The sequence below is a fragment of the Nymphaea colorata genome, chromosome 10 (assembly GCF_008831285.2).
Source record: "Nymphaea colorata isolate Beijing-Zhang1983 chromosome 10, ASM883128v2, whole genome shotgun sequence".
NCBI lineage: Eukaryota > Viridiplantae > Streptophyta > Magnoliopsida > Nymphaeales > Nymphaeaceae > Nymphaea > Nymphaea colorata.
This window is the reverse complement of record NC_045147.1, coordinates 11,629,428-11,653,253: the sequence shown is the minus strand read 5'-3', so window position 1 is coordinate 11,653,253 and position 23,826 is coordinate 11,629,428. Positions and strand designations below refer to the sequence as shown.

Sequence of the window (23,826 nt, the reverse complement as noted above, 5' to 3'; positions counted from 1 at the left end):
TGCTACTATGAACAAGTTTGCTGGGTATGATTTATTGTCTAACGATATTGTGCTTAATGGTAGGGGTAGAATTATGTCTTTTTGGAGGAAGAATGTTGTGCAAGTTCTCAGTTCTATTCTGGACACTTATTGGGTTGGAATGTGTTTGAAGGATCTTCGCGATGGCAGAGAAACTATAATTTTTTGTATTTACTTGCCTACGAGGCTGATGGATAGGCTAGAGAGCCTTATTCGGCTTGAGGCCGTGGTCTCTAGGATCAATGGTCTTTGTATGGTTAGAGGAGACTTCAATGCGATGATAGTTAGCTGGAACAAAACGGGAGCTTTTCCTCTTGCTAGATCTTCGTTGGTCTTTAATCATTTCATTGTCTCCTTCCTGTTGTTGAAGTAGAAGATCCCTCCAAGAAATTTATGTGGTCTAATCATAGATTGGGGCCACATACTGTCTTGTGTAAGCTTGACTAGTGTTTTGTGAACGATAAGTGGATTTTTGAGTTTGATTGTATAGGAGTGCTCAAAGTCTTCACTTTCTCCACTTTTGATCACAGCTTCTTAGTATATCAGACGATCATGAAAGGTAGACTGAACAAGCACCATCCTCCTTTTAGGATCTTCAAGCCTTGGATCATGGATTTGAATGGGTTGGATATAGTCAAGAAGGAATGGGGCTCCAATGTCACTGGATGCCCCTTGATTAGACTTCTTAAGAAGCTAGGGCTTAAATCTGCCTTGTTGCGATAGATTGTAGAGAAGTTTGGTCGGTTAGAGCGCCGAATTGAAAACCTTCATCTTCGCCTCGACCAGAGCTGGCTTCTTGTTGAGAATACGAGGAATACGAGGGCCACCAAACAGGAATACGAGGTTAGAGGATTGCTTAATGAGGCCCTTCGTATGGAAGAAGTGATGTGGAAGCAAAAGTCTCAGGTTAGATGGCTCGCAGAGGGGGACAAAAACACTTCTTTCTTTCATATTATGGTCAATTATCGTAAGGCTAAGCAGTATATCAGGGTCATTGAAGTAGATATGGGTACTCATACAATGGAGGCTAATATCTTGCAGGCTTGTACATCTCATTTCTAGCAGTTTTTGTGATCTAATGTAGCTTTTGGAGAGTTGCTTGCAGGTATAGTTGATGGCGACATAGTTAGTGAAGAAGAGAACCAATGGATGCTCTGACCTATCATAAGAGAGGAGATAGTTATGGTAGTAAAGAGCCTTAACAAAGATATTGTTGCTGGCCTAAAGGGTTTCCCAAATTATTTTTACATGGATTGTTGGAGCATCATCGGAGATGATGTGGAAGCAGTTGTTCAGGATTTCTTCTTAAAAGCTAAACTTGTTGGTAGTGTTAACCACACCATGATTTGCTTGATAGCAAAACGACCGAATGCCATCATGGTTGAGGATTACAGGCCTATATCTTTATGCAACACCATTTAAAAGGTTATTGCCAAAATCCTAGTAATTAGGATAAGGGATGTAATCATGAGACTAGTTCAAAGGAATCAAGTTGCTTTCTCTAAAGGGGGCAAATTCAATACAACATTTTTATGGGCGAATGAGACCGCAAACTCTAAAGATTTCTGGTTGAAAGTGAGTTGCTTTCTTAAATTGGATCTGTCAAAGGCGTATGATAGAGTTTCTTAGAATATGTGCTGGGATTTCACTCCAGATAGATAGAGTTAATGATGAAATGTGTTTCTTCAGTGTCGTATGAGCTTGTGGTTAATGGTAGTTTGGGAGACAGGTTCACTGCTTCTAAAGGACTCAAACATGGGAACTCGATGTCCCCATACCTTTTTATTCTAGTTATGGAAATCTTCAATCGTCGTATTCAAGTGGAGGTTCGCAATAAGAACATCCAAATTCCCAGGTCCGGAATGTATCTCAGGAGACAGGTGCGGTTATGCGGTTATGTATGTAGATGATGTTCTCATGGTATCTAGGGCCTCTATTAGTTCTTTTCGTGCCATTAAAGAGATACTAGAGCAATTTGAGAAGTTCGCTGATATGAAAGTAAACAAAAAAAAATTGTTGTTTTCTTGGACAAAACTCTAGACTGTAGGGTAGAGGATATCAGAAACATCCTTCATTGGCCGATGGGCTCTCTTCCAGCTGACTATATTGGAGTTCCTTTTTTTTATGGTAGACTCACTGAGGACATGTGTTATCCACTGCTAACCAAAATGGAAAGTAAGTTAGCGGGCTGTAAAGTTCTCATCCTCTCTTTTGAAGGGTGTACCTTCTTATTAAATATGTGTTGTCTACCCTTCCCCAATACTGGATGATAGTGTTCCGGCTCCCTCGTAGAATAAGTAAAAAACTTGAAAACATTTGCATGAGATTTCTTTGGAATGATGGTGAGTCTACTCGTCATATACACCATATCAACTAGGCTAGAGTGTGTAATCCTTATGATCTTAGGGACATTGGATTACATAGAGTGGATGACTTGAATCGCACATTGTTGGCTAGTAGGTGTAGCAGACTCTTGATGGATGATGGCATCTGGGCCAAGGTGTGCAAGGATAAATATCTCCAAAAGAACAGTCTTTGTACTTAATGAGACTATTAGAGGTAGCTGGGGTTGGAAGGGTCTTTGTTTGGGGTTGGAGACTTATACAAAATAAGACAGAGTGGAAGCTTGGGGATGGCAGCCACTGTCATTTTTTGCTCAATCCTTGGCAGGCAGCGCACTTATCCAGAGGATTAATGGAGACAATTATGTTCACATTGCGAGGGAACTCAATATCTCGATTAAAGATAAGGTGCTCTTGAGCTAGGGGAAGTGTGTTTGGGCCTCATTGGCATGTTAGACTCTATTCCTCTCTCTAACGAAGTTAACCAGGTTGTTTGGAGAGACAACCATCAAGCTTGTACTGGAGTTGATGACATTCTCAATCATACTATGGGAGCGAGTGAGAGAGAGAGCTGGAGGAAATATATTTGGCACGGAAAAGCTCCATCTAGTGCTTGCTGGTTTAGCTTCCTTGAGAGCGAGGGTAGGCTTACTCACTTTAGACAGAATCAAGAAGCTAGGCTTTCAACTTGCTAACTGTTGTCTTTTTTGCAGGAAAGTTTTTCCTGAAGAAACTAATGATCATGTTATCCTCCATTGCAAGGCAACCAGAGAAATATGGGAATGGATCTCAGCCAAGTTTGGTGTCATCTATTCACCCACTCGCAACTTTCAGTTTAAAATCAAACGGTGGATGCATAAGAAGGTGCATGATAGATTGTTGAGCATGTGTTGGAGAATCACATTCCCTATTGTTTGCTGGCGAATCTGGTGGCATCGTAATAGGCTGACTCATGAAGACAAATCAAGTGCAGCCATTAATATTAAAGAAGATATATGGTCTACATGTGTGGACACCTTCTTGCGCATCAAACGGACCAAGGAAATAGAAGGCACAATACGCACTTGGGCCATTTCTAACCTCTGCCAGGCATAGCGAACCTGTAGCAAACCTCTGAATATGTTTTTCTTTGAGGTCACACAAGTCCAAATCGTTGGGAAGTGGAGGGTTGCTGGAAACTCTTATTTTAGTGATGGAGCGAACGGTATGGCTATATTGTTGAGTCCAAGGGGCAAGGTACTCGCAGGTGAGTTGGAGGTGCTGAAAAAGTTGTTCATGTATCATAAGGAGTATGGTGGTTGTGTTACCATTTGCTCCAGGATAGAAGCCCTCATTCGGAGGATGCGGCGATATTATGACGGTAATAGAATATGGTTAGAGTTCCACAGGCTTGTCAAAGACTTTCCTTACAATGTTAACGTTGAAATGGATTATCTTACAAATGATTTTGGCTCCTTCATTACTTCTCACATCAAGGAGTGGAGGGACGTTTTTTTGTGTGCAGGCTAACTTACACTGATTTTTACTCTTCTCTTCTATTTTAAGTTATGACAAGTGTACTCTTGAAGAGCTGAGTCAGCCTTTGGTTATACTGTATATGAAGGATAGCAGTTTTTCTGTTGCTATCCATTCCTTTTTTGTTTAGTTCATTTTGTTTAATAAAGGTGGGCCGCATCCCTTAGCAAGTTGTTATTGCGAGATCCTAGGACTTCGTTCCACCTCTTGCCTGTATATGTCTTTCGTAAGGTATGAACTTTCTAGTTGTGATTTTAAGATTTATTTATTTTCTAAACGCATGGAGTTGCCAATCCTAATTTTTTTAGAATTGCAATCAAATTTTAGAGAAAATAAAAAAGAGAGATTGTTTTAAAGTGATACTTAGTTTCTTCTCCCTTCTCTTTTTCTCACAGATAGGGATGTCAACGGAAACATATTCAAATATGAATAAAGAAAAGTCACATCTAAATCCAAATCAGAAATCTGATTTTACAATTTGAATCTGATTTTTATATTCATATTTGAATCTGAATCTGAAATTTGAACCGAATTTTGCCTATTTTTAAAATGCTAGAGCATTAGAAACAGGCTCAATGCAAATTAGTATATGAATGCAATCAGATATTTATGTATATCTAAATTCAAATCTGATTAGATATCATTTCTTAAATGCAAATCCAATTCGATTTAAAGCACTCGCAAAGCCCTTAATAGGATATTAATATTCTTTTTTTCAGGTTTGATTTTTTTGGAACCGTTCAGTCAAAATATCTGATTGAGATCAGATATATTGACATTCCTACTCTTGAATGATATTGAAGATCTAATTTCACCCCTTCCTCGATTTAATTTCTTAAAAGGTTATCCTGATGGTATTGAAGAATGTTGACATGGGAAGAAGCTTTTGTTGGTTGGAAGCTAATGTTGCAGGTTTTGGCCTTCTCTCTCTCTCTCTCTCTCTCTCTCTTTGTATGTAAAGCACATGGAAGTGGGGCATCAGAAGGTTATGAATCAGCAAATGAAGCATGGCTAGCCAAGGCCTTAATGTCTCTTATCCTGTCTTCGATCTACAAGCCCAGAATTGTCATCGTTTCTTCTATTGCAGGACTGCACTGTGTGTCTCAACGCCTCCAAGCTTATATTGCTGTAACAGAAAGAGCAGCGTTAGTAATACAACTATTTGAGAGATGAAATGGGCTCACATGATTGCTAGAATAATTTAAATATAAAAACGTACCATTCATCTACAACGATTCAATATGAACCATTTGCGCATATTACAACCCCATAGAAGAAAAGATTCACACATCAATGTCAAATCGTACACCACTTTTGGACAAAGCCCAAGGGACAATACGCATTCTTTGTTCCATATGGTCTTAGTTATTTTCATTTCCTGCCTTCCATGTTTGAAGGCTGCATTGACATAATTTGATTGTTTCATCAGTACGTAAGGGATGACGAGTTGTGGAAGAAAGTACCAGAGACAGAGTTTTACAGAGAAGAAAGATGTAAACGAGTTCCTGGAGGACCTGAAGCCAGGCAAGGCTATGGAGGGATGTGGCCTCAGATGCTACCTCCTTACTCCCTTTTCAAGGCCTCTTTGAATGCTTTTGGCTCCTGAATTGAAGAACATAGCTTGTATGAACCATATTCATAAACAATGCTTTTGCATTTTAGACAGGGAGTTTTTTTCTTCTACATCAAACTTGAAAAAAAGGAGGAAAATATTGTAGAGTTGCAAAATTTAAAACAAAAATTTAAAAATAAGGAAAAATGAAATAAAGAGAAAATAAGTAGATAAACAACAAATAAAAAATTAAAAAATGGAAACAAGTTGTTTGAGATTAAAAACGTGAAAAACACATCCAAGATGAAAAAAAGGGCGCAAAAACGCCAAGAAAAAACGTGTCTGTATGTGTTGGTGTTTTTCCAAAAAAAAAATAGATTTTTTTTTCGTTTCTTTAGTTGACTTATTTTTCTCTCAACGTGTTTCTTGTCACAAAAAACGCTGTTTTTATAAGAAAAACGCATATTATACGCCAAAAACACCTTTTAAAAAACAAGTATTATACACCAAAAACACCTCTGTCATATAAAATGGGAATAAAATGCATTTTTTTAAAAAAAAGTCAAAAAACAAAAAACGTGTATAATACTCATATTATACGGTTTTTTTCCTGTTTTTTCCACTTTTTTGTGTTTTTTGCGTTTTTTATTAAATTTTTATTTTTTATAATTTTTAAGTTATTTTAAATGTTTTTTTTAAATTTGCCGAACTTTTTTCGTTTTATTATTGACATATAAAACTTTATGGTATTATACCCATATTTTTTTCCTCTACATATTTTTTGTGACAGCTTCGAATGACTATAAAAGAGTATGGTGTGAATATGATATACTCTACTCTATAGGCAATCTCTGAACCGGTAGAGAATCTAACGCGTGTTGCTCTTTTCTTCCCGCCGGTACTTCTGGACATTTTTTCGTGGAGCCCAACGACTCGGAGTTCCGATTGCGACTAAATGCACGCTGCTGAATATAACCAATTTTGACATATTTGTTGTTTGCATGCAACGTAAGATCGACAAGTCAATTAACGAGGGTTCTACAAATTACATAAGTGCGCGAGCTGACTATTCATGTAGGCGTGCTCATGCTTAGAGTTATTTCCTGCTTCGATTGAACGTCCTTCCTACTCCGTTGCTGATTAATCCTCCTATTTTCACAATAAGCCTGTGGTAGTTTGTCGCATAGTTGGGCTAATTGCAGTACCAGTACTTTCCAGGAAAATGGTGAGCTTCTCTTCATGAAATGGCCCTCATGCGAACTTGGGCATTTACTTTACGTCACATAGGGAAGAAGGCTCTGATCTCTTGGGCTTCGATGAGAAAGATATGATTCTTTTTGTATTGTTGCAGGAAGCAAAGGGATCAGAGTGGTGGAGTGGGGAGACGGTGGCGGTGGTGACGGGAGGGAACAGAGGGATCGGGCTGGAGGTGTGCCGGCAGCTCGCAGGCAAGGGGCTCACCGTCATCATGACAGCTCGTCAGCCACAGGAGCAACTCTCAGTCCCTGCTCAACAGTTCCCGCAAGAAGCAGCAGAAGCAGAGAGGAAGAATGTCATCTTCCACACTCTGGATATCACTCAACAGCAAAGTATGCTGGATTTCGTCGACTGGTTGAAATTACGTGTTGGGTTCGTCGACGTTCTGGTAAGCAGAAATGAAATCTCGTAGGTCTACAGTATGCGATCATCTTCATCTCCTAAATGTCTCAAGCATTCAGCAGCAGCTAGCCGTACGTGCAATTTGTTCTTAAAAATGATGTGCTTGAAATTTGATGAAAACGTTACTATATATATTATAACCAGTTTTGTTATTGTGATACAACTTGATTTTATTATTGTCCCAAAGAGGAAGATGTAGATGATTTTTCAAAATTTTTCTCGGAAGAACGATCGATAATTGTAGATGTTTTTTTATGTTTAGATGTTACTTGGAGGATCTGCCCGGCTAAACAAAATGTATGCCCAGAAAAAAAAAATGAAATTCTTGATAAAAAATGGTTTTTGCGAACTAATTATTTTCGCAGCAAACTAAATAGTTGGGAAACAAAATTTTTCAAGAAACCTTTTCGTACAAGCACAAAACTAAGGGGTGAGCGGTTTTTCTAAAAATTGAAACTTTGAAAACGCTATAAACAAATGAGGTGGAGAGCATTCTGTAGATAAACTAGTATGGGAAAAAGATATCACTCGATCGTCACGAAAGGTTGAAGTTCCACGAATTAAGTGGAATATGAAACTCTCTTCTGGCTAATCAGGCGCCCTAAGAAGCTATTATGATGAAGAAATATTCCTTCATTTTTCCGTACATTGAGAATGCCATAATTTGGGTGGGACATTTTGTTGCACCTATTTAATAAAACTTACTCAATGGAGTCGAACCTACCATACCGAACTTTGGTTTCTAGCTAGCTGCGGTACTGTAACCTACCATAAATAACTATGGTTTGTACAAATGAAATAGTTTTATACAGAAATGACCACGAGTTTATCCAAACAACAATAATTGGATTCGATTGAATTTTCCAACCAGCACATAGTGGAAAGCACCATGTAAAAGCACTGTAAAGGAAATTCACCAACAAACTTTTTGCCCTTGAATTTTTAAGAATTTTCTGCTGTTCTTACCATTTTTTTTTAATTGCCCCTATAATCTTCACTGCTTTAATAACAACATATTTTGTTTATGTAGGTAAACAATGCTGCTATTCAAAAGGCAGAGGTAAACTGGAAGTTCATGGAACACAACAATGTGGACCCCAATACATTTCTGGTTTTCTCTCTCTCTCTCTCTCTCTCTATATATATATATATATATTTATATATATATATATATATATATATATATATATATATAATGCTGGGTAGTACAACCCGCAGGGTTGGGTGACATGTAATAACCACATTCTCCATTTCAGTCTTCAAGAGTGTTTATCGTGATGGTATTGAGGTGTGTTAATCTTATCATTAGGCATAGTTCTGTCGAGTGGACCGCTCTCCCCACTTCACACCACCCCCAACTTCTGCTCTTTATGTGTGTTTGTATGTGTGTATGTGTGCGTGTAACCCAACTAGTGAATTTTCAAAAACAAGAACACATGATATTTTATCTGTATAGTAGGTTTTGAAGGATTGGTTAGTGATACCAAACCAACCATTCCTACTTAATGCCTTTGGGATCTGTCCCCATCAAAACATTATCTTGTTTAAAGTTCACATTTTTACCTAGCACTGATATTGGTGTTGCAGTCGAACTTCGACTACGGGGGTGGGACAAGGGAGAGTTATGAATCAGCAAAAGAATGCATAGACACCAAGTGTTAGGAACAACACACACAACTCTTTTCTCTCACTCTCAAGAGGGGAATAGAAGCAACAAGGAAGAAGACAAACATTTACGTGGTTCGGAGTAATAATCTCCTACATCCACGGTCGCACAGATCTTTCACTATTCACTCTCAGATGAACACAGGCACTCTTAGAGAGAAGACCAAAAAAAAATTGCGGCCCCCCTCACAACATAAGGATTAGGGCAAACCCGTATTTGTACAAAATGACATAAATGCCCTTACATAAGAGTGTACATCCAAGTGCAGATGAATGTCCAGTATGGATCAAGTTCCATACACCAACAATCTCCCACTTGGATTTGATCCATCCAAGTGCATGTACATCACATACTCAACCTGTGCGACGCCACCTCATCAATCAACCTTGGAAACCAACTGAGGTCAAACATAACCTCAGTTTCTCAGCAGTCACAGGCTTTGTCAACATGTTTGCTAGATTCTCTGTTCCACGAATCTTTTCAAGAGATAGTATCTTCTCTTCCAACAAATCTCTAATGAAATGATAGTTCAATTCAATATGCTTTGTTCTAGCATGGAACACTGGATTCTTGGCTAATTGAATTGCACTTTGACTGTCACAAGAGAGAACACTCTTCTTTTCCTTTACACGCAATTCTTTTAGAATAGTCTTTAGCCAAATCATCTCTTTATTGGCTTCTGTAACTGCAATATATTCAGCTTCAGTAGTAGACAACGCAACAACCTTTTGAAGCTGTGAGACCCAACTGACACAGGTTCCTCCTATGGTGTAAATATACTCAGTGGTGTTTCTCATGTTGTCAAGATCACCACCCAAATCTGCATTCACAAAGCCGTGCAAAAGTAATTCATTTTTCTTAAAACAAATGCTCATACCTGAAGTTCCTTTCAAATATCGTAATATCCACTTCACAGCCTCTCAATGTTTCTTTCCAGGTTCAGCCATGTATCTGCTCACTTCTCCCACTGCTTGTGCTATGTCTGGTCTAGTGCATACCATAGCATACATCAAGCTGCCCACTGCTGAAGCATATGGAATATTTGACATTTCTTCATGCTCTTCATCTGTCTTGGGTGACAAATCCTTGGACAATTTGAAATGACTAGCAAGAGGCGTTGGTAGTTTAAGGTGTCCTTTCCCTTCTTCAAACATAATCGGGTTGTTTCGTCAATATATTAGGAATGAAGGGTTGAGGAAGCAACTGTCGGAGACAGAGGGCTTGACAGAGCAGAAGATTGATGGGGTACTGAACCTATTCTTAGAGGACCTCAAGTCTGAGAAGGCCATGGAGAAGTGGCCACTCAGGTTGCCTGCTTACGGGAGGCTTTTAACCCTTCAGTTGAATGGCGTAGCTTATGTGAACTGTGTGCACAGTGGGGCCGTGAAAACTAATTTGACGGATTGTGCAGGCAACCTCTCACCCATTGAAGGAGCTGAGAACGTAGTGCGAGTTGCTCTCTTCCCCGTTGATGGTCCTTCCGGACACAATTTCATGGAATGTGAGGACTCTCAGTTCTGATGGCCACCAAGGATAGATCAATCCGAACTACCCCTGGACTAGTAGTTTGATTATGTAAGTAACGTCGAAATACTGTTATCTAGATTATAATTATGTATACACAGTTTTCTCGGTTGTTTCATTAGTAAAGGAGCAAGGGATATTTTTGTAATTTTGATAAAATATTTTTTATAAAGTGTTTTACTTTTTTTCTTGCTATTTCCACCTTTAAAAGTTATTTTAGTCATTAAGCGTTGCATATAACTAATTTTGACATATTTTTTGCGTGCACGGAACGTAACGATCGACAAGTCAATTAACCAGGGTATTTTTTTACTTTTTATGGATTTCTATTTTTATCTTGAAAAGGTGGTAGTGAATATAACTTGTTTCGACATATTTGTTGTGTGCACGCAACGCAACTGTCGACAAGTCAATTAACGAGGGTTCTACAACTTATATAAATGCGCGAGGTGACTCTTCATGTTGGCGTGCTCATGCTTAGAGATATTTCCTGCTTCGACTGAACCTCCTTCCTAGTCCGATTCCGATTAATCCTACCATTTTCACAATAAGCCTGCGGTAGATTGTCGCATAGTTGCGCTAATTGCAGGACCAGTACTTTCCAGGAAAATGGTGAGCTTCTCTTCATGGAATGGCCCTCGTGCGAACTTGGGAATTTACTTTATGCCACGTAGGGAACAAGGCTCTGACCTCTTGGTCTTCGATGAGAAAGATATGATTCTTTTTTGTGTTGTTGCAGGAAGCAAAGGAATCAGAGTGGTGGAGTGGGGAGACGGTGGCGGTGGTGACGGGAGGGAACAGAGGGATCGGGCTGGAGGTTTGCCGGCAGCTCGCACACAAGGGGATCACCGTCATCATGACTGCTCGTCAGCCACATGAGCAACTCTCAGTCCCTGCTCAACAGTTCCTGCAAGAAGCAGCAGAAGCAGAGAGGAAGAATGTCATCTTCCACACTCTGGATATCACTCAACAGCAAAGTGTGCTGGAATTCGTCGACTGGTTGAAATTACGTGTTGGGTTCGTCGACATTCTGGTAAGCAGAAATGAAATCTCGTAGGTCGACGGTATGCGTTCATCTTCATCTCCTAAATGTCTCAAACATTAAGCTGCAGCAAGCCGTACGTGCAATTTGTTCTTAAAAAAGATCTGCTTGAAATTTGAAGAAAAACTTTACTATATATATATATATATATATATATTATAACCAATTTTGTTATTGTGATACAACTTGGTTTTATTTTTGTTCCAAAGAGGAAGATTGTAGATGATTTTTCAATTTTTTTCTCAAAAGAACGATCGATAATTGCAGATGTTTTCTTATGTTTAGATGATACTTTGAGAATTTGCCCGGTTAGACAAAATATATGCCCAGAAAAAACAATAAAATTCTTGATAAAAAAATGTTTTTTGCGAATTTAGTATTTTCCCAAAAAACTAAAACGTTGGGCAACAAAATTTTTCAAGAAACCTTCTCGTGCAAGCACAAAACTAAGGGGTGAGCGGTTTTTCTACAAATTGAAACTTTGAAAACCCTATAAACAAATGGGGTGAAGGGCATTCTGTAGATAAACTACTATGGACAAAAGATATCACTCGATCGTCACCAAAGGTTCAACTTTCACGAATTCAGTAGAATATGAAACTCTCCTCTGGCTAATCAGGTGCCCTAAGAAGCCATTATGATGAAGAAATATTCTTTTTTTTTTTTTCTTTACACTGGGAATGCCATAATTTGGGCGGGACATTTTGTTGCCCCAATTTAATACAACTTCTCACTGGAGCACAACCTACCATACCTAACTTTGTTTTCTAGCTAGCAGCTGTACTATAACCTACCATAAATAACTATGGTTTGTACAAATGAAATAGTTCTATACAGAAAGGACCAACAGTTTATCCAGACAACAATAATTGGATTCGGTTGAATTTTCCAACCAGCATACAGTGGAAAGCACCATGTAAACGCACTTCAAAGGGAATTCACCAACAAAATTTTTGCCCTTGAATTTTGAAGAATTTTCTGCTCTTCTTACCTTTTTTTTTTAAATGTACCTATAAACTTCACTGCTTTAATACGAACATATTTTATTGATGTAGGTAAACAACGCTGCTATTCAAAAGGCAGAGGTAAACTGGAAGTTCATGGAACACAACAACGTGGACCCCAATACCTTTCTGGTTCTCTCTCTCTCTCTATCTCTCTCTCTCTCTCTCTCTCTCTCTCTCTCTCTATATATATATATATATATATATATATATATATATATATATACTGCTGGGTAGCACAACCGGCCCAACCGTAATGACCACATTCTTCATTTGAGTCTTCAAGAGTGTTTATCAAGATGGTATTGAGGTGCGTTAATCTTATGATTAGGCATAGTTCTCTCTAGTGGACCGGCTATTGTCCTCTTCCTCCTTCTCCCGACTTCACACCACCCCCAACTTCTTCTCTCTATGTGTGTTTGTATGTGCGTGTGTTACCAACAGATGAATTTTCAGAAACAAGAAAAACACAAATACTTTATCTGTAGAGTAGTTTTTGAAGGATTGATTAGTGATACAAACCAACCATTGCTACTTCATGGCTTCTGGATCTGTCCCCATCAGAACATTATCTTGTTTAAAGTTCACATTGTTACCTAGCATTGATATTGGTGTTGCAGTCGAACTTCGACTGCGGGGGTGGGACAAGGGAGAGTTATGAATCAGCAAAGGAGTGCATAGACACCAACTACTATGGAACCGTGAAGCTCACCAAGGCCTTACTCCCTTTCCTCCGCCTCTCCCCTCACAAGGCCAGGATTGTCATGGTGTCTTCCATTGCAGGACTGCTATGTGTGAGTTCTAACACTGCCGTACTATTTACGATAGCAGCAGTAGCATCAAACTTGATAGCATAAGTAGTTTCTGCTCTACTAAATTCTACTATTTCATTCAGCTGTGCTCCATTAAATTTCTCTTGATGTGTTGGTAGTTTAAGGTGTCCTTTCCCTGCTTCAAACATAATCGGGTTGTTTCATCAGTATGTTAGGGATGAAGGGTTGAGGAAGCAACTGTCGGAGACAGAGGGCTTGACAGAGCAGAAGATCGATGGGGTACTGAACCTGTTCTTGGAGGACCTCAAGTCTGAGAAGGCCATGGAGAAGTGGCCACTCAAGATGCCTGCTTACTCCATTTCCAAGGCTTCCTTGAACGCATACTCGAGGCTTTTAGCTCTTCAGTTGAATGGCGTAGCTCATGTGAACACTGTGCACCCTGGGACCGTGAAAACTAATTTGACGGATTGTACAGGCGAGCTCTCACCCATTGAAGGAGCTGAGAACGTAGTGCGAGTTGCTCTCCTCCCCGTTGATGGTCCTTCGGGACACAATTTCATGGAATGCGAGGACTCTGAGTTCTAATGGCCACCAAGGATAGATCAATCCGAACTCTGCCCACACTAGTAGTTTGATTATGTAAATAACGTCGAAATACTGTTATCTAGGTTATAATTTTGTAGTAAAAGTGCTCCATGATAATTATCAGGATATGAAACTTTGCTTGATTATAGGAGTAGTCCTTCGCATATACTGTTCTTTTTTTTTTTATTTCTTGGATTGTAATTAGATACTCGGTTCAATCATTAATGGTCCTATCGAAATCAAAAGTGTGCACTCAACTAATACAACCCTAAGAGGTCGTTTGATTGTTGTCCACTGGGACAGAACAGACAGGACGTCCTGTCCATTACACCACTGTCCTGTCCTCATGGACAATGGTGTTCCTTGTCCACCCGTTTGATGATTTTCTTGTCCGGCGTTTGTTTCGTGTTTGTTTGTTCTGTCCGTCTTGTCTGATGTTTGTCTTTGTCTTGTCTGATCTATCCGTTCTGTGTCTGACCTTTGTAGTGAAAGAAACCTTCAGTTTCAATATCTCTTGTACAACTTCATCAGCAATAAATAAATAAATAAATAAACTTGAAAGCCTTTTATCAAAAAGCAATACAAAACACCAATGAACAAAGGAGGAAGCATTCACATCACATTGGAAGGAACATATTCAAATAATGTAAAAGTGTGCGCTCTTCACATCGGTTCTAAAAGTATTTCAAATGAACTTTTTTAGTAAAGAGAAAAAGCATATATTTAATCAAATACATAGGATTTTCACAATTTTCCCTATCAATGTTAACAAGTATTAACAGAGAGGTATGTGAGGACAAAATCATGCCGAGGCAACACCTTCACCACCACTAGCCACCATCCAAAGGATTATGTGAGGACAAAATCATGCCGAGGCAACACCTTCACCACCACCGATGAACTAAAACACCATGGTCCCATACAAATTGTTTAAAATATTCAATTGTTGTAAGTCATAAAACAAAAACAACTATGACAACTTGCTAGATAACTAGTCTTATGTCCTGCAGACTACTCTTCGCATCGAAGTCATGCAATACTTAAGAAGATGCATCACCGTCTGGTTCCTGCATTTCAGAAATTAAAAAGACATACAAATAATTAGGTTATCATCATAAAGTATTAAAATAATCAAGTATAATTAAAACAATATTTCTTTTCAATCCGAAGATAATGGTATTAATTTTTTTTTTGTTTTATTGAGATAGAAATTTCAATCCGAACAGTATGAATATCTGAAAAAACATATTAAAGAGTACATCTAATTCAAATCTGGTTCATTGACATCTCCAATGGCAAGTTAAGTAGACGGCATTTGGACAACAAAGATTTCTTTTCCCCAAAATATCGGTGATATTTTGTTCCTGACACTTGCTCCGATCTAAACTGAGTCAGCTGTAATCTATGAAGTCCATAGAAAACATGTGAAGGTGATAAGACAATGGATGGGCGCTTCTCTTGCAACATTACAACTCTCTTTACACCTGTTCACTGCTAAACATAAAGACCTTCGGGACATATTTTCTGTGATCATATAAATGGTGCACATGAAACGGAGACACATTACAGTTATATTTTTGGATATTTTAGTCGTCTATTTATCTCCTATTTCATGTGCACATGTGTAGCTTTGTGCAGTTAGACAAAAGGAGTGTAATGGTTACAAGCCACTCTCAAGGTCACGAGACTTTACATGCTAGCAGCATCTAGAACTAAAACCTCCAAATGTTGATGGAAAGTAATTGCCAACCATCAATATTAGTTGACAAATGACATTGTGCTACCCAATGTTCAGGTCACTGAATTTCACATTATCAACGGTGTCTTTCCTTAATCAAATGTACTAATTTTCTCTGCAATCGGCTCGAGATAAGTTAACATATATTACTAAAATTTGACACTTCCTTTATGATCAGTCAGAGCCACACAAGATTCACATGGAACCTCACACAACACCTACTCATCTAAGCAGCAAGATAATTTTTCCCTGCATCTTGACAACTGCCGCATGCTAAACAAACAGAAACAGGATGTGCTTTGAGATCTTGCAATATTTCTTCTCGTGATTGAAGTTGAATATCAGGTGCAAAACTGTGGCTGAGGCGAATGATAAGAGTGATAACAGAGATGTCCTTTGATTCACCTCTTCACAAAGCATTGCAACTATGACAGTGTATGGTCCTTTGTTGTAATCACATTATTCAAAATTCACTTTCTATTAAGCAAATCATGTAGATTATAACGGTAAGGTTTATTAAAAAGTGAAAATATGAAAGGAATGGTGATTTTTAATTTTCTGCTAAACTGTTTCACACTATCATGCATGCACATGTACACATACACACCATCCAACGGTATGCAAATTTACAGACAAAAAGAATAAAATAAAAAAAAAACGTGTATCATCTTAAATGACAAAAAAGTTTATTATAGTGACCATCTAACTCATATAACTATTTGAGTGCTTCACTTTCACATTTTCATTTCCATTGTTCAATGAGTCCTTCATTTCTATTAAGACAATTTTCCCATGTTTCTCCACTGCCCGATAAATTGTGATATTGCCTCATCAGGACCAAATAACAACTCACCTCCTACGTGGATTTTGCCTTCCCTTTAGGACTCAATGAGAAAGGTAACAAAGACACGAACATGGATTAAACAGAAACTCAGGAAACCAAAATATTATTGTTGATGAAATTTGCAAACACAGGGCTGAATGTCCAGCACAAATCATGGAAAACGTTGTGTGATAAACACTATTCATAGGACCTTACCTTTTATCAATATAAACAAAATATTGGCAAAGATTAATGGACCTTATTAAAAAATGGTGGCGTAGTCAGGAAAAAAGTTCAGAAAATTCACTTACATTTTTTACAAGGAGAGGACCTAATTATATGCACAATAGAACTTGAGAGGAGCATCATATCTTAGAACCAAGCTGGTGATCTGATTTCCGAACTCCTGTGGAATCCATTGTTTAAAACTTCCAACCAGTAGTAGATTTTAGTGTATAATGAACTTCGTGAGGCTTACAGTTGAACACAAAAAACGGACCATTTGTGTGAAAAAACAGTCTGAATCAAAATCTGATTAAATAAGGTCTGATCAAATCCAATTCAGTAAAGAGTGTATCCAAGCCGTTGACATCCCTATTTAAAGGTACAGATTTGCCATTCCCTGTTTCAATTCTTTCTTGATAGTTAATATGAAGAAAATCCCTCAGTGCTTTAATCCATAAACTTAATTAAGAACTGTTTAAATTGGTTTATTTTTTACTTAAAGTGATCTTCTTAAGCAGTTCTTACTATGCCTAGAAAGGACCATATAAATATTTTTGTTTTGTCGTAAATAACAATAATGATTTGTTCACTGCCAAGGGCAATCTAGAAAATTCATATAGAAGCTGTTATGGTTTTTTTTCTGCTCGTTGTTCTGCCCTCTTCGCTTCAATGAGAGTTTTCTTTTGGCCTTACTCATGTAGATTAGCCACATCCAAAGGAACAGCTTGTTACATGTCTCCTTTACCAGGCTTTTCAAAAGGATTAGGAGAATGAAATGTCATCCTTCGCCAGCCTCAAACAGTTATTAGCCCCTAACCTGTTCAAGCAAATAATTGCTATTGCTATGTACAATAACCAATTCAAGCAAGACAGACAAAGAATGAAATATATTTATAAGAAGTACAGCACAACACCATATCAATTCATATCAGTAGGTCAATTTATATCATTTCATTGAAGGCAAACAAGTTTCAACTAACAAATTTAACAATAGAAGTATATCAATGTGAACCAACCGAACAAAAAAATCAATAGTCATGAAACCCTGTCTGTTATAGATTTATTTTTGTTGTAAAAAAGAGGACGCCCTTACCTTGACGAGAAGCTACTGCTGGGCTGCAACGGAAGCTACGGCTGGTCTGCTGGTGGCCTGCAAATGATAACCGGCAATGGAAAAAGGGCAAGAAAAAGGAGTAAGCCTGCGGTCATGAAAAAGGAAAACAACAGAGAGAAAGAAAGAGAGAAGCATTCTGGGCCTAACCTCGACAGAGATGCGGAAGAGTCGCTGCTGCGGAGAGCTGTCGTTCCTGCTGAGGAGAGGAGAAGAGGAAGCTGACGAGCTGCTGGGCTGAGAGGTTGCAGATTGCTTGATTGGAAGGGCAAGGGGCAGCTTCAATCCACTGCACGTTTGAACGAGGCGAGACGTTAAGCGTGAGGGGCAAGGAAGACAAGAAGGGGCTACAGGGTGAGGGCTAGGGCAGCTCGATCGGCGGAGGAGAAGGAGAGAAACAGGAATAGGGCAGCTCGGGGGTGTAGACGAGGGCGGAGATGAGGAGAAAGTAAGGTCGGGGGCGGAGAAGAGGAGAAAGGCAGAGGAGATGGGGGTGGAGGTGGAGGAGAAGGAGATGGGGGCAGACGTCGAGGGCTCGGGGTTGGGGTTGGGGTCGGGGTCGTCGTGGGTGGGAGATGAATTTCTGTCCTGTCTGTTTCGAGGGTTAGCTCGGAACAAAACGACCTTCGCTTAGTCGTTCGTCCAGTCCAGTCTGACATGTGTCCAACGTTTGATGAAAAAACTCACTAAACAGGACACGCGTGTCCTGTTCTGCCTGTCCTGTAGCCATCAAACGACCTCTAAGTGGCTGATCAAGCTCTCGCTAGCACAGTTTTCTCTGTTGTTTAATTGGTAGTATTAAGAAGAAAAATTGTTGCCTAGATATGTCGGATGGCATGGATATACACGTACATAGATGAGATGTTCTGCAGTTACATGTAGATATGTGGTTCAATTCTTGAGATTGTTTATGAGAAATTTTATGTCTTAGCTAGCTTCTTCAATTTACTAGCCATTTCTCTCACTTTTCCTTGCTTTCCTTGACGTACTGGTTGTGTGTGTCTACGACTACGAATGCCAGATTTGTGTGTTTTTAGCAATGGAATTTTTTTAAAAAAATCCATTTGGCCACATAAACTGCAACCATTAAATTTCAATTCCTCTATATCTATATATTGAGGGTCACTATCTTTGCTAAATCAAGCGAATTGCGTTAAGCGCAAGTACCTTCATTGATCATCACTATGATGAATTTCAAGAAAGCAAAATTAAATCGCTATAAGCAGAGAAAATTACAATAGTAAATATGATGATGCTCTTACAGTTATCAAAAATTGTTTGGTGTATCCTTTTATCATGGGCCACAAACTCTTCAACAAGCCGTTCCAGATGATATTTAAAAAAAAAATTGTAAAACTCACAAAAAATAGATATTACTGAGCTAAAATAAATTTATAGGACAAAACTCATTAAGCAATGCTTAGTAAGAGGACACAATCCTTGACTAGTTACAAATGACTGCTTCCTAAAAACCTGGAATAGATCTTAAGAAAAGATTTCTAAAAGAAACTATTATGCCAAAGTCAATACTTTTAAATGATGATATTACGTTAAGCAACGTCATCTGTTTGAAAGAAAGGATGCAATCCATTGGGTTAGGTAGTTGTTGTTTTCAATAAACATATTAGAACAGAAAATAGTTAGATTCACCAAATTTTTTTCCAAAATAGTGTTTCTTCAATTCCAAGAAAGTTACATAAAAAGAGTGTGAGATCCTTGGACTTCATTCCACGTCTTGCCAATATACGTCCTTCGTAAGTTATGAACTTTCTAGTTGTGATTTTAAGATTTATTTATTTTTCTAAACGCATGGAGTTGCCAATCCTATTTTTTTAAGAATTGCAATCAAATTTTAGAAAAAAAAATCCCTTCTCTTTCTCTCACTCTTTATATAGGGATGTCAACCAATTGGATTCGAATACGAATAAAGAAAAGTCACATCCAAATCCAAATCAGAAATCTGATTTTACAATTTGAATCTAATTTTTATATTTATATCTGAACCCGAATCTGTATTTTGAACTGAATTTTGCCTATTTTCAAAATGTTAAAGCATTAGAAACACGCTCGATGCAAATTCGTATATGAATGCAATTAGATATTTATGCATATCCAAATCCAAATCTGATCATGTCATTTCTTAAATGTGAATCCAATCCGATTTAAAGCACTCGCAAAGCCCAGACACAATTTGGGAATATCCATTACGTCACTTCACTTCATAAGCAAAGCCCCCAGCTTGACGAGCAAAGCCCTTGGATTTTTTTTTCATATCTGATTTTTTTGGAATGGTTCAGTCAAATATCTTATTCAATTAGATGTGTTGACATTCTTACTTTTGGGTAAACGAAATGACCACTACCCACCACCCACAGTGCACCTCTCAACTTACATACAACACTCCACTAGTTTTTTTTGGCAAGCACTTCATTCTCTCTCTCTCTCTCTCTCTCTCTCTCTCTCTCTCTCTCTCTCTCTCTCTAAACAAATGATGGGTAGTACAACAAGTCCGAGTTTGGTGGTGTGTAAAACCCCGTCCTCCATTCAATTTCTTAAAATGTGCTATCCTGATGGTGTTAGAATGTTGACATGGGTAGAGGGTTCTGCTGGCTAAAAGCTAATGTTGCAGAGTTTTGTGGTGTGGGACAAACTTGAGAAGAAAAAACATCATGTGGCTTGAGAATATGTTACTCAGCCTTCTACCCGTGGAGGTTTAGGAATCCCAGATATCAACAAGAGAAATATTTCTCTCATTTTAAAGTGGTGGGCATTTATCTAAGGCTCCATTTTAATTTGTGCGATGACCTTGCGATACAAATACAATTTGCATAGTCTCTTTTCTCTTCCGAATAGACGAAGAGTATCTTATTTGGTGAGAATATGGATATCTATCTTTATTAAGTGCAATTCGAAGACAGATTTCATAGAGCATTTTTTTTCATGGGCACGAGATGGCGAAGGCTACTTCTCTATACATTGTGCATATAGTTGGCTTCAACCTCCTAGTGTAAACTGGTTTCCTCATAATCTCCTTTGGGCCGAGGGTTCTACTCGACGATCCAAAACTCTTGCATGGCTTATTCTGTTGGACCACATTCAAATTCAAAATAACCTCAAAAGGTTTGGTTTCACCTTGCGAGCAGGTGTCCTTTATGTTGTTGTGCCGAGGAAACTGCCACTCACCTGATATGGTTTGGTCGAGTGTGTCAAGATCTTTATGCATTTACATGATTTATGCCTTCCATTGAAGTCACAAACATATCTACAATTCGAAACCAGATCAATGAACCAATTAGAGTGAGAAACAAAAAGAAATTGGGTACCATTTGGAGAATATGACTGTTCACGTTTTGATGAATCATTTGAAATTTCAAGACCATATTATTTATTGAAATGAGGATGTCTCAGTTCAGCACATGTTGTATAATGTCTAGTTAATTTCCCATAACCTATGGGAAAATGGTGTACCTTCAACTTTTTATAAGAATTAAGAGCTGATTTTAAGATGTAATCTCTTTTCAGGTTCAACTTTTTGTTAAACTTATGTTATTTTCCTCTCTCTCTCTCTCTCTCTCTCTCTCTCTCTCTCTCTCTCTCTCTCTCTCTCTCTCTGTGTGTGTGTGTGTGTGTGTGTGTGTAAAGCACATGCAAGTGGGGCATCAGAAGGTTATGAATCAGCAAATGAAGCATGGAATGCCTCTTATCCGGTCTCCGGTCTACAAGCCTAGAATTGTCATCGTTTCTTCTCTTGCAGAACTGGGCTGTGTGTCTCAACGCCTCCAAGCTTATATTGCAGTAACAGAAAGAGCAGCGTTAGTAATAGAATTATATGAGACATGAAATGGGCTCACATGATTCCTATAATAATTAAATATAAAAACGTACCATTCATCCGCAGGTGATTCAAAATGAACCATTTGGGCATGTTACATCCCCGTAGAAGAAAAGATTCACACATCAATTTCAAATCGTACACCACTTTTTGGACAATGCCCAAGGGTCCAAGGGACAAAGTGTGAATTCATACGCATTCTTGGTACCATATGATCTTAGTTATTTTCGTTGCCTGCCTTCCATGGTTGAAGGCTGCATTGACATAATCTGATTGTTTCATCAGTACGTAAGGGATGAAGAGTCGAGGAAGTAAGTACCAGAGACAGATTTTTACAGAGAAGAAAGATCAAGGAGGTTGTGAACCTGTTCCTGGAGGACCTGAAGCCAGACAAGGCAATGGAGGGAAGTGGCCTCAGATGATGCCTCCTTACTCCCTTTTCAAGGCCTCTTTGAGGCTTTTGGCTCCTGAATTGAAGAGCATAGCTTGTATGAACCATAGTCATAAATAATATTTTTGCATTGTAGACAGTGAGTTTTTCTCGAGTACAACAAACTTGAAAAAAAAGGAGGAAAATACTGTAGAGTTGTAAAATTTAAAACAAAAAACTTAAAAACCAAGGAACAATAAAATAAATGAGTAAATAAGTAGATAAACAACAAATAAAAATTAAAAAATGGAAACAAGTTGTTTGAGATTAAAAACGTGAAAAACACGTACAAAATGAATAAAGAAGGGGCAAAAACACCAAAAAAAACGTGTCTGTCTGTGTTAGCATTTTTCCAAAAAAGAGAGTTTTTTTTTTCGTTTTCTTTAGTTGACTTATTTTTTGCTCAACGTGTTTTTTCTGATGACTATGGTGTGAATATGATACACTCAATAGGCAATCTCTGAAGGGGCAGAGAATGTAGCGCGTGTTGCTCTTTCCTTCCTGCCGGTCCTCCTGGACGTTTTTTCGTGGAGCCCAACGACTCGGAGTTCCGATTGCGACTAAATGCACATCAATAAAGCGTAGCTACTCAAGTCCTTTGCCTATGTTAAACTTGAATTTTTTTTTTGTGTCAAGTCCAGGAACACAGTTATGTAGATCATGGTGGAACAAATGTGCCCACCAGAAAATGATGCAGAGGCATATGAACAGTGGCTTTGAGGATTGCCTCCTATTTGAATTTGTTTAGGCTTTTTTATCTTGGATTATAAAATGATATTGGGTTTGTTTTGGGTTCCATCAAAATATGCATGCCAACAGCTGTCCTAACTTTCAAACTCGATCAGTTCAACAGGAAGATGTCTAAGCTGTTGTGCACGCAACGTAAGATCTACAACTTATATAAATGCGCGAGGTGACTCTTTATGTTGGCGTGCTCATGCTTAGAGATATTTCCTGCTTCGACTGAACCTCCTTCCTAGTCCGATTCCGATTAATCCTACCATTTTCACAATAAGCCTGCGGTAGATTGTCGCATAGTTGCGCTAATTGCAGGACCAGTACTTTCCAGGAAAATGGTGAGCTTCTCTTCATGGAATGGCCCTCGTGCGAACTTGGGAATTTACTTTATGCCACGTAGGGAACAAGGCTCTGACCTCTTGGTCTTCGATGAGAAAGATATGATTCTTTTTTGTGTTGTTGCAGGAAGCAAAGGAATCAGAGTGGTGGAGTGGGGAGACGGTGGCGGTGGTGACGGGAGGGAACAGAGGGATCGGGCTGGAGGTTTGCCGGCAGCTCGCACACAAGGGGATCACCGTCATCATGACTGCTCGTCAGCCACATGAGCAACTCTCAGTCCCTGCTCAACAGTTCCTGCAAGAAGCAGCTGAAGCAGAGAGGAAGAATGTCATCTTCCACACTCTGGATATCACTCAACAGCAAAGTGTGCTGGAATTCGTCGACTGGTTGAAATTACGTGTTGGGTTCGTCGACATTCTGGTAAGCAGAAATGAAATCTCGTAGGTCGACGGTATGCGTTCATCTTCATCTCGTAAATGTCTCAAACATTAAGCTGCAGCAAGCCGTACGTGCAATTTGTTCTTAAAAAAGATCTGCTTGAAATTTGAAGAAAAACTTTACTATATATATATATATATATATATATATATATATATATATATATATATATATATATTATAACCAATTTTGTTATTGTGATACAACTTGGTTTTATTTTTGTTCCAAAGAGGAAGATTGTTTTCCAAATTTTTTCTCAAAAGAACGATCGATAATTGTAGAAGTTTTCTTATGTTGAGAAGTTACTTTGAGGATCTGCCCGGTTGGAAAAATATAATCCCAGAAAAAAAAATGAAATTCTTGATAAAAAAGGGTTTTGATTCGATTTCCAACCAGCATATAGTGGAAAGCACCATGTAAAAGCACTTTAAAGGAAATTCACCCACAATTTTTTCCTTGAATTTTACAGGAT

At 38.5% G+C, this 23,826-nt stretch overlaps 2 protein-coding genes across 2 annotated transcripts; both read left to right on the top strand.

Annotated features, from left to right (window-relative positions):
• Positions 1–6,634: 6,634 nt before the first annotated feature.
• On the top strand, positions 6,635–13,826 carry LOC116261850 (short-chain dehydrogenase/reductase 2b-like). The gene is made up of 5 exons (XM_050080017.1): positions 6,635–6,652; positions 11,016–11,309; positions 12,374–12,454; positions 12,943–13,116; positions 13,303–13,826. Exons 1-5 carry the CDS (start codon positions 6,650–6,652, stop codon positions 13,678–13,680), a joined length of 930 nt encoding a protein of 309 aa, XP_049935974.1. The 5' UTR covers positions 6,635–6,649; the 3' UTR covers positions 13,681–13,826.
• An 8,944-nt stretch (positions 13,827–22,770) lies between these two features.
• LOC116262608 (short-chain dehydrogenase/reductase 2b-like) lies at positions 22,771–23,381 on the top strand. The gene is made up of 2 exons (XM_031642097.2): positions 22,771–22,915; positions 23,043–23,381. Exons 1-2 carry the CDS (start codon positions 22,913–22,915, stop codon positions 23,358–23,360), a joined length of 321 nt encoding a protein of 106 aa, XP_031497957.2. The 5' UTR covers positions 22,771–22,912; the 3' UTR covers positions 23,361–23,381.
• Positions 23,382–23,826: the final 445 nt, after the last annotated feature.

Bases quoted from the DNA above. Each gene is read 5' to 3' on its own strand.
- LOC116261850 (XM_050080017.1), top strand. The intron at 12,455-12,942 runs GTTCTCTCTCTC...TTGGTGTTGCAG, and splicing joins TGGACCCCAATACCTTTCTG to TCGAACTTCGACTGCGGGGG. The intron at 13,117-13,302 runs GTGAGTTCTAAC...TTGTTTCATCAG, and splicing joins CCATTGCAGGACTGCTATGT to TATGTTAGGGATGAAGGGTT.